The sequence below is a fragment of the Delphinus delphis genome, chromosome 17 (genome assembly GCF_949987515.2).
Source record: "Delphinus delphis chromosome 17, mDelDel1.2, whole genome shotgun sequence".
Taxonomy (NCBI): Eukaryota; Metazoa; Chordata; class Mammalia; order Artiodactyla; family Delphinidae; genus Delphinus; species Delphinus delphis.
This window is the reverse complement of record NC_082699.1, coordinates 32,815,394-32,826,838: the sequence shown is the minus strand read 5'-3', so window position 1 is coordinate 32,826,838 and position 11,445 is coordinate 32,815,394. Positions and strand designations below refer to the sequence as shown.

The 11,445-nt window shown below is 44.8% G+C and overlaps 1 protein-coding gene across 1 annotated transcript; it reads right to left on the bottom strand.

Annotated features, from left to right (window-relative positions):
* Positions 1-5,007: 5,007 nt before the first annotated feature.
* LOC138414314 (uncharacterized) lies at positions 5,008-11,234 on the bottom strand. Its single transcript, XM_069541551.1, is given in 9 exon segments — positions 5,008-6,444; positions 6,447-6,574; positions 6,577-7,120; positions 7,122-8,395; positions 8,398-9,435; positions 9,438-9,933; positions 9,935-10,158; positions 10,161-10,625; positions 10,628-11,234. Coding segments are annotated over 9 exon segments (5,076 nt in total). The 5' UTR covers positions 10,794-11,234; the 3' UTR covers positions 5,008-5,703.
* Positions 11,235-11,445: the final 211 nt, after the last annotated feature.

The following is an 11,445-nucleotide window of genomic DNA, read 5'->3' as shown; positions in this document are numbered from 1 at the left end:
CTTCTCTTTGTGCTGTGGTCAGCACTTGAACAATGTGAGTTACAGTCATAATATTATCACTGGCAGGTGTTATATTGTGGGTTGGATTTTGTTAACCAGGATTTGATGTGTGAGAGCCTCCAGCTTGGTGTTGGAGTTCCACATGTTAGGGGTGGGTGATATACGTACAGACAGGTTCTGAATGACTCAGCCTGATACAGGCTTGGCATTTTCACATGGCTGAAGAAACTTCTGGAAGATAATGACTTGATAACTCTAACACTCAAGGACCTTAGGATTATTACATCTAGAAGGATCTCTAATTGGGCTGAAAAGTATTATGAAGAGGTAATGTAGTCTTCATGGCAGGAAAAGGGAATCAAAACAGGAATGCTAGGTCCAGCATCTACAATTAATCTCTGCTGAGTTTTTACAATCCATGTTACATCCTTTGAGTAAGTATGTTTAAGTGATACTGCTCACAAAATTTACCCAAATCAACCAAATTTAGTATAAGAGTGAGGGATAAAAGAACATTCAGTTTTCAGTTTGAAAATCTTAATAAGCCCCTAGCAAACTGTGTATAGAATATGATCAAATATCTCTCTCCCTTTTTGGTAATAGCCATAAATTGGTGAGAGTAAACATTTTGAGCTTTATATAGGAAGAAGAATGAAGACAAGAACAGACCTATTGGCAATGCAGTCATTTTGCTAATACAGTCCCCATATCAGTTAGGATGGGTACAGTTATGTTGTGTTAACAAAATTCCCCAAAGCTCAGTGGCTGAAAACAACAAAGATCTTACCTGGGCCATAATCCATCTTGGGTCTCTGCTTCTCATTGTCTTCACTCAGGGATACAGGTTGGTGAACCCTCCATTACTTGGAATATCGTTTATCACCTTATCAGGGGCAAGGAAAAATAATGAATTGTGTGCCAACTCATAAAGGTTCCTGCTCACATATTATAGGCCTAAGCAAGTCACCTGCAGGCCCAACTTCAAGTGCATCTTTTTTAATTAAAGTATAATTGGCTTATAATATTATTTGAATTTCAGGTGTACAATATAGTGATTTGATATTTTTATAGACTATACACTATACAAAGTTATTATAAAATACTGACTATATTCCTTGTGCGCTACATGATATCCATGAGACTTATTTATTTTATAACTGCTAGTTTGTATCTCTTAATCCCCTTCATGTCTTTTGCCCCTACCTACCCCTCCCCCCTGTGGTAACCAGTATTTCTCTGTAATTATCTGTATTTCTGTTTCTGTTCTGTTGTATTCATTCAGTTGTTGGAATGGATACATATATGTTTATATATACATATATATATATATAATGGAATATTACTCAGCCATAAAAAAGAATTAGATCTTGCCATTTTTAACAACATGGATGGACCTGGGTTGTTACGTATCTGGCACATAGAAGGTATAAGATAAATATTTGTCAGTTTTTCATTTGTTTGTTTGTTTTTTACATGTCCATCTACCCTGGTATCTAGTGAGTTTAAGAGGTGAGAGAGTTCTGTTCTGTTTGTGTTGTATTGGTGCTAAGCAATATGCCTCAGCAGTAGCATGCAGATAAATATTTGATGAATGAGTAACTGAAAGGAATAGTAGGTTTTCACTAACTTGAGCTAATTATGAAGAATACAGGGCAGAAGGTGCGTCAGCGACGGCCACTTCGGGAAGAGCGTGGCCTAGGCGGAACACAGAGGCTTGACGTGAAAATGTGGGACTCAATCGGTGCGTAGCCGCTCGTAAAGGCAAGACAGGCTTGGTCGAGACTGCGGGAGAGGTGGACAGAAACGAGCGTGGCCCAGAGGATAAAAGGAATGTGAAAGGACTCGGATCAGGGGCATGGACGCCGATGATGAAGCGGGGCCACGGAGTAGCGTATGGGACGCAAGTGACGTTCCTGCAAGTTACTTGGGAGCTGATCAAGACTTCAAGCTAAAGATGGTGATGATGAGTCGCCTGAGGGTCATTCTTCAAGCCTCTCCATGCAAGGCACAGTGGAGAAGGTTCCAGATTCCGAGGTCCATGCTAGCAAGGCCCTTCAGCCTCTACACCTGCACTTACAGAACCTGGAACCGAGCCTGTGAGTACATGGCTGCCTGGAGAGAACAGAAGCCTGGTTGTTTCCTAACAGTCACATGTGTCTGCAGCTCTGATGTCAGTGGCATTCCAGACTGGGATTAGATGCCTTGAGAACTGAGAGCATAACCCATTATTTCTCTGTTTGTTCAAATATGGAAAGCCTTTTTCTCCCCTAGATTTATTGAGATATAACTGACCCAAGTCTAAGGTGTACATGATGATGATTTGATACACGTACATACTGTGAAATGATTACCACAGTACTGTGTGGAAAGGTGTGTTCTTCATCGATTTTGACTTGTTAAAATGATGTCATGCAGAAATAGGTCAAAGAACTCCCAAGTTTCAAATACTTTGAACCTGTTCTTTATTGTTTTTTGTCAGCAACTGTCTTTTTACTAAAATTGATCCACGGACTGCGAATTATTTCTGTGAGTCTGAACATTCTGGAATTTTCATATTCATGTCTGCAAGCAGTTCAGTAGCTTCATACTCTGGAATATTCCATCCCTCGTTACAAATTGCAGAAGAGGTGCTTCTAGCTGACCAGCTTGCCAGTGTGTGCTCCGCTGTGAACCCAGCAGATCAAGTGAGGCAGCAGATGGTCCTCCCTGACACCATGGTGCTACTGCCATGGGCGTGGGTCGTCCTGTGCTGTTGGGGTGGACTGTGCACTGCAGATGCTGCATGGCATCCCTAAGTGTCCCCTGTGGGGCCAAGTAACCTTGGTACAGAACTTCTGAGATGATCGGAGAGGATAATGTGTGTGTTGGTGGAGACATGAGTTTAATGAAATGGTTAAGCATATCTTTTAAGTAGTTATGTATTTTCCACCATTCACAGTGAATTCACACAGAGTTTTCCAGTGTTGGTTTGCTTACCGATTCTAGCTTTCTCAACTTTTCCTCCTTGGGTTTACTCTCTTTGACCCTATTTTGCACATTAAACAAGGAATTTATTAGTAATGCTAATCTAGCTAAATCTGTTGCCTTGAAACTGCTTCATAAATATATTTTTACTGTAAGTTTAATTTGTTTCCTCCGATATTGACTGTATTCTCCTTAAACTGAACTGGTCTGAGTCATAATAAATTTCTGGTTGCTGGGTGCACTTGAGAAGATAATGTATTCTGCTGTTTTTGGATGGAATGTCCTATAATTATCAATTAAATATATCTTGCCTAAAAAAAAAAAAAAAGAATACAGGGCAAATCTGAATAACTGAAAAGGTTGAACTGAAATATGTTTTTCAAATAAATCATTTTATTTAAGTTCGCATAAATGTAACAAAGCTAACACTATCACCCAAAAGATATTCTTTCTCGAAATGAATACTTTACGTGCAGAAATTTGCCTGTCCATTTGTGAAATGGAGTGAAGCTCTCAGAGATTATCCAATAAATCTGCTATTAAAACCTTATTATCCTTATCTTAGACCTTAAATAACTGTCATCCATCCTATTTTAGACATTTTTATAAATTTATTTATTTATTTGTTTATTTTTGGCTGTGTTGGGTCTTCTTTGCCGTGCATGGGCTTTCTCTAGTTGCGGTGAGCGAGGGCTACTCTTTGTTGCGGTGCGTGGGCTTCTCATTTTGGTGGCTTATCTTGTTGCAGAGCACAGGCTTTAGGCGCACGGGCTTCAGTAGTTGTGGCATGTGGGCTCAGCAGTTGTGGCTTGCAGGCTCTAGATCGCAGTCTCAGTAGTTGTGGCACATAGGCTTAGCTGCTCCGCAGCATGTGGGATCTTCCCGAGCTAGGGCTCGAACCCATACCCCCTGCATTGGTTAAGCAGTTCAGAATGCTTAACCACATTGACCATCAGCTAGCAACTATACAGGTGGACTTGATTTGAATTTATTGTAGTTATCATATTTACATTTTGTCTTTAAGCTGCTGATTCACACATGCTTAAATGTAGTACTCAAATATTTATTACAATTCTCTTTTCAGTATACTTTTATTTTCAAAGTGTGTAAACTACTCATCCCTTCTTCAGCAAAACATTCAGATTCCAAGTCAAATAGTTATAATATTTTGTTGAGACGTGCACAAAAGCTTAAAATATAAGTGCAAATCTCAAAGCAAACACTCCCTTCAGATGATTCTCTTCCACCTCCACCTCATTTTTTTTTTTTTTTTTTGTGGTACGCGGGCCTCTCACTGTTGTGGCCTCTCCCGCTGCGGAGCACAGGCTCCGGACGCTCAGGCTCAGCGGCCATGACTCACGGGCCCAGCCGCTCCACGGCATGTGGGATCTTCCCGGACCGGGGCACGAACCCGTGTCCCCTGCATCGGCAGGCGGACTCTCAACCACTGCGCCACCAGGGAAGCCCCACCTCACCTCATTTTATTTAAAGTTTCTTTGACATTCAGCAGATTTTAGGTGAAAACTCTGATTGTGGTATCTGACCAGCCTGGACCCTCTAGGGATGCATTGGTTTAGTATTATGGTGTTGTTAGACCTGCGCGGTCTCCTAGGAGTTTCGACTCGCCCAGGAAACAACAAGAGTCGGAAGTCGATGCAAAACGCAAGAGGTTTATTGAAGGCCGGTGCACCGGGGTTCCTTGGTCCTCACGCAGGAGGTCGAAGAAGGAACCCCTTTTGGGCGCGAATATGTCAGTTTTATAGGTTCCCACTTCCCCGTATGTAAATTATAGATTTGGTTGTGTTCTCCTGCTGATTGGTCCCGGCTTAGGCTCGGACCAGAGAGGGAACTTATCCCCAGCTGTCTGATTGGTCTTTGACAGACACCTATTTTGTTTATCTCCCTCCTTCTCCCCAGCTGCCTGATTGGTCTTTGACAGACACCTATTTTGTTTATCTCCCTCCTCCCCAGCTGCCTGATTGGTCTTTGACAGACACCTTTTTTACATTTTGTTATCTCCCTCCTTCTCGAAAGGGGGCCGGACATCCTGGAAATTCACCCATTGTCTAAGAAGCCCCTATTGTCTGGAGAGTTCTTAATCATTAGCTGGAACAATGTCCCTCGAGTCCCACATTCCCCCCTTTTTCTTGTGACTATTGATTCCAATCATGGAATCTCAACCTTCTGTTCGTAAACTTTGGTACTGTTGTCTTAACATTAGAACTTGTACAGTACTGATACGTTCTCTAATAAATGCTATCAAGCGATTTAGAACACATGGTCCAAAAGTTAAAATCAACAATAAAACAATAAGAGGTCCCAACAGAGTAGAGATTAAGGTGGTAAACCAGGGGGACTTATCAAACCATGATTGAAACCATCCTTTTTCGTTCTCTCTCTCCCTTTGCCTTTTATCTAAGCGTTCCCTTAGTTTATCCATGGTTTTGGTAATGGTTCCTGAATGATCAATATAAAAGCAACATTCTTCTTTTAGAGCGGCGCATAATCCCCCTTCCTTAAGAAACAGCAAATCTAGGCTGCAACACCATTTCTGAAAGTGAGGTGAGTGATTCCTTTAGTTGAGTTATGGAACTTTCTAATGCTCGAAGGTCGATGTCTACAGCCTGTCTTAAACTTGCATAATACTGGGGTTGTTGTATGAGGGCTGTGGTTCCTGTTCCTATCCCGGCAGATATTCCTAGTCAGTCAGTAAAGGCAGTAAAACCAAAATTATAAGTCTTAGGTTCGTAGAAGCTTGAGTTTGAGCGGGTTGTCGGTTCTTTGGGCCTGCCATCCTGATGATGCCGTCGCTGGTGCAGCCTTCACATGTGAAGCATGGATCCAGGCAGCGATGCCGTCCACTTTTATGGCCGTTGGGGTGGTGAGGAGGACGGTGTATGGTCCTTTCCATCGAGGTTTCAACATCTGGGTTCGATGCCGATGGACGTATACGGAGTCTCCGACTTGGAAAGGATGAGTTTCTCCCGGTGTTCCCGGTTGGTAGGCCTTGGCGAGTTGGGACCATATTTTTTTCTGGACCAATTGGAGTCCCAGTAGCCTAGCATATAAGTCAGTGTTATTTTGACAATCAGGTTTTATTTCTTTTCCTAAAGTGAGGAGGGGAGGCGGGGCACCATATAATATTTCAAAAGGAGTAAGATGGTATCGGGAAGGTGTATTTCTAACCCGGAATAGGGCCAAAGGAAGGAGCACCATCCAATCGGTACCGCCAGTCTCCAAGGACAATTTAGTTAGGGTCTCTTTTAGAGTCCTATTCATTCTTTCTACCTGACCTAAACTTTGGGGTCTATAGGCACAATGTAATTTCCAATCAGTCCCCAAATATCTGGCCACATCCTGACTTACCTGGGCGATGAAGGCTGGACCATTATCAGACCCTATTACCTTTGATGCTCCAAATCGAGGAAAAATTTCTTCTAAAATCTTCTTGGCTACTACAGCAGCTGTTTCTTTTTTTTTGTTGTTGGGAAAGCCTCTATCCATCCTGAAAAAGTGTCTACAAAAACTAAAAGGTATTTATTACCGTTCCTTCCAGGACGCACTTCGGTAAAGTCCACTTCCCAGTAAGTTCCTGGGCGGTCCCCCCGAGTCTCTTTCCAGTTTTAAGTTTCCCTTTGTGAGCATTTACCTGTTGACATGGGACGCATTCCTGCACAATTTGTTCAGCTAATTTTGTCATTCCAGGGGTTTCGTACCCGGCTTTTTGTAACAAGGCTACCATCTTTTTAGTCCCCAAATGTGTCCATCTGTGCATCTGTTGTAACATGGATTCTGCTTGCTGAGGGGACAAAGTTCCTTTTGTTGTGGCCGGGATGATTTCTTCATCGCGGCCTGGTTTTTCAGGAACTTTATCTGACAGTCCTAAAATGACTTCTCCCGATGCTATTTCTCGGGCCACTTGGTCAGCCATATTATTTCCCCTAATTATTGGGGCATTTCCTTTTTGATGTCCAGGGCAGTGGATGATACTGACTTTAGTAGGAAGCATGAGTGCAGTCAACAAAGCCACGATTTCGTCTTTGTTTTTAATTTCTTTGCCACCTGAAGTTAGTAGCCCTCTCTGTTGGTAAATGGCACCGTGGATATGAGCGGTAGCAAACGCATATCTACTGTCTGTGTAGATGTTTACTTTTTTTATTCTCTGCCATCTCTAATGCCCTCGTCAGGGCAATTAATTCAGCTCGTTGGGCTGAGGTCCCTTGTGGTAGTGCCGCTGCCCATATGACTTGTTTTCCGTCTACCACGGCTGCCCCAGTTCGACGCTTACCTTCCTCCAGGAAACTGCTCCCATCCGTGAACCAGGTGAAATCAGCATCAGGGAGGGGCAGGTCCATCAGATCCGGCCTACTGCCGTGTGCTGCGGCCAGTACTTCCTGACAATCATGTATGATGGTGGAGCTTTCCAAGTCAGGATCAGGTAGCAAGGTGGCTGGATTGAGTCCTGTGGCTGGAGCAAACTTGATGCGATCTGAGTTTAGCAACAGGGTTTGGTAATGGGTCATCCTGGCATTAGTTAGCCACCTATCCGGTGGTTGACGGACTACATTTTCCAGGGCATGAGGAGCTGTTATTGTTAGATTTTGTCCTAAAGTTAGTTTGTCAGCATCTTTGACTAGGACGGCCACTGCAGCGATTATCTTTAAACAGGTGGGCCATCCTGATGCCACAGGGTCCAATTTTTTTGACAAATAAGCAACTGGGCGATTCCAGGGACCCAATTTCTGAGTCAATACTCCTTTTGCAATGCCCTTATTTTCGGCCACATATAAATGAAAAGGTTTGGTTACATCTGGCAGTCCTAGGGCTGGAGCTGAAAGTAAAGCTCGTTTGATTTGGTCAAAAGCCCGTTGTTCCTTATCGCCCCAAACGAAAGGAGTGCTGTTTTTGGTTAGGTGGTACAATGGGGCTGCCAGCTCAGCAAACCCTGGAATCCATAGTCTACAGAATCCGGCCGTCCCCAAAAATTCTCTAACCTGCCTGGCGTTTTTGGGAGCCGGAATTTGGGTCACCGTATCCTTTCTGCTCTCCGTGAGCCATCTTTGCCCCCCTTTTAATAGATACCCCAGGTAACTGACCTGTTGTTGGCATATTTGTGCTTTCTTGGCTGAGGCTCTATATCCCAGGGTTCCAAGTTCCGTTAACAGTTTTTCAGTACCCTTGATACAATCTTCTTGGGTCTCAGCAGCTAATAAAATATCATCAACGTATTGGAGTAATGTTACCTGGGGATTTGATTCTCTATATAATGCCAGATCCTGATGGAGGGCTTCATCAAAGATGGTCGGGGAGTTCTTAAATCCCTGAGGTAGCCGTGTCCATGTCAGCTGACCAGACATTCCCGATGTTGGATCTTTCCATTCGAAGGCAAAGCAGGGTTGGCTCAGGGGAGAGAGTCTTAAACAGAAAAAAAATCTTTAAGGTCCAAAACAGTATACCACGTATGTTGAGGTGGAAGAGTGCTCAGGAGGTTGTAAGGGTTTGGAACTGTGGGGTGGAGGTCTGCCACTCGTTTGTTTACCTCTCGTAGATCCTGCACCGGCCGATAATCATTTGTTCCTGGTTTCTTTACCGGCAGGAGAGGGGTGTTCCATGCTGATTGACATCTTATTAAGATGCCCAAGTCTAGTAGCCTCTGTATATGGGGACGGATACCGTCTTTGGCTTCTCTACTCATGGGGTATTGACGGACCGTTATTGGGGTGGCAGTTGCCTTGAGTTCCACTAGCACCGGGGGCCGATTTTTGGCCATCCCCATTCCGGCAGTTTCTGCCCAGGCTTGAGGGAACCGAGTTACCCAATTAGTAACATTAACTCGTGAGGATGAAGGCTGCTCGTATAATTTATATTCATCTTCTAATTTCATAGTCAATATTTGAAGTAACCTTCCCTTATTATCAGTTATGGTGGGACCTTCTGGCTGAAAGTGAATTTGAGCCCCTACTTTAGAGAGTAAATCTCTTCCCAGCAAAGGATAGGGGCATTCCGGAATAATCAAAAATGAATGGGTTACTCGTCCAATCCCAAGATCTACTGTCCTTCGTGTGGTCCATGAATATTGTTTATTCCCAGTGGCTCCTTGTACCCATGACCTTTTAGCTGAGATAGGACCTTTTGAGTGGAGAAGGACGGAGTGCTGGGCTCCGGTATCTACCAAAAATTGAACAGGTTCCCCCTCCACTTTAAGAGTTACCCGGGGCTCGGGGAGAGGGTTCGAGCCCTGACTTTCCTAGTCTTCTTCTTTCAATGTTAAGATTTTGTTTTTGGTTGGCCTTCCTCCATTCTTTTTCTTAGGGCATTCTCTCGCCCAATGTCCTTTTTCTTTACAGTAGGCACATTGGTCCTTGTCTAATGGCCGCCTTCTGTCTGCCGTTCGCCCTTCCTGCCTATTTCTATCCCCTATATTTCTTCCTCCAACCACAGTGGCCAGTATCTTACTTAAATTCCTCTCCTCTTATCCCGTCTTATTTAACGGGCTTCCTGCTCTTTCTGCTTTCTTTCTTCCTTCTCTTCCTCTGTTTCTCTTTTATTACATACTTTATCTGCCTCTTTTACTAACTCCTGAAGCGAAAATCCCTGCAAGCCATCTAGCCTCTGTAATTTCTTCTTAATATCAGGGGCCGCTTGATCTATGAAAGCCATTGTTATAGTAGCCCTATGTCCCTCCGAAGTTGGATCATAAGGGGTAAAGCGTTTAAAGGCTTCCATTACACGTTCCAGGAACACAGTTGGCGATTCCTGGGGCCCCTGAGTTACTTCCCTTACCTTAGCCAAATTAGTGGGCCGTCTGGCCGCTCCATGGAGACCCGCCACCAGAGCCTGGCGATACATTTTCAGGCGCTCCCTACCTTCCGGGGCATTGAAATCCCAGTTTGGCCTGACGAGTGGGAAACCAGCATCAATCTCGTTAGGCAGCTGGGTAGGTTGCCCATTGGCGCCTAATACATTTTTTTCTGGCTTCTAAAAGAACCCGTTGCCTCTCCTCAGTCGTTAGGAGAGTCTGGAGCAGCTGCTGACAATCATCCCATGTGGGCTGGTGGGAGAAAACAAGAGATTCTATTAAAGCGGTAAGGGCCTGTGGATTTTCGGAAAAAGTTGGGTTATGCATTTTTCAATTATAAAGATCTGCAGAGGAAAAGGGCCAATATTGGAGAGATCTATTCCCTTGGCCATCGGGGGGGGGCCATATTCTCTAAGAGGTAGGGCAGTGGAGTCCGGGGAGATTGCCCTCCGGCTCCTAGTGCCCACTGAGGGACCCCTTTCTTCTTCCATCATGGATGGTTCCCTTGGTGCCGAGGGCAGTGGAGCTGGGGGTCCTCTAGGTGGTAGGGGATTCGGGGCCGGAGGATAAGGGGGTGGGGAATCCAAAAGAAGCAAATCGGACTGCGGGTCAGGATAAATCGCCTTCGGTAGATCCGGGGCGTCGGGTAGCTTCTCCGTGTTGGGGTTTTTCTTTAAGGCTAATATCTCCGACGCTGCTGATGTATGCGCGGACGTACCTGTTGAGGAAACAAAGGGCCGGACCCACGGAGGTGGGGAGAGAATTAAATCTTCCCAGACCAAGACATATAGTACTTGGTCTGGATGTCCGTGGGGATCTATATTAAATATCTTAGACTTCAGCAGCTTAATCTTCTCTAATAAAAGGATCCTTCGGGGGGCCATCCTATCTGAAATGTTGGCCATTCAGAGGCACACAAAGTCTGCCACTTTCCTTTCTTTACCTCTACCGAAAAATTATGGGCTCTGGCCCGAACTTCGGTCCAATAGCTTAGGGTAAGGGAAAGAGGAGTCGTCATAGTTTGTCCCATTGTCGTCCGTCAGAGAAGAAGAATAGACCACAATACAGAAACAGTTAAAACTCCACGAAACACATATACGTATGGGCCACCGCGAGCTCGCTTCAAAACCGAAACTTCTTCAGATGGCAGTTACCACCAAGGGAACTGCCGAAACCGAGTGAAGGGGAGACAGAGTTTGCCTCTCCTTCCAGATGAGCCACCAGGGCGTCCCCTAGGGCTCATGGACGCCGGCTATTAGCACGTCTGCCTAGCCAGAGGTCCGATACAGATTCCATAATAAGCCGATTCTTACGGCTTTCCTCCGATAATGGCCCACAAAGAACAAGGGACAAACAGACAATCAAGCTCGAGCTTACCTGGTACCTCCAACTCCCGATGTTCTTGTGGTCCGGGGCGAGTGGAATCCCGGACGAGCCCCCAAATGTTAGACCTGCGCGGTCTCCTAGGAGTTTCGACTCGCCCAGGAAACAATAAGAGTCGGAAGTCGATGCAAAACGCAAGAGGTTTATTGAAGGCCGGTGCACCGGGGTTCCTTGGTCCTCACGCAGGAGGTCGAAGAAGGAACCCCTTTTGGGCGCGAATATGTCAGTTTTATAGGTTCCCACTTCCCCGTATGTAAATTATAGATTTGGTTGTGTTCTCCTGCTGATTGGTCCCGGCT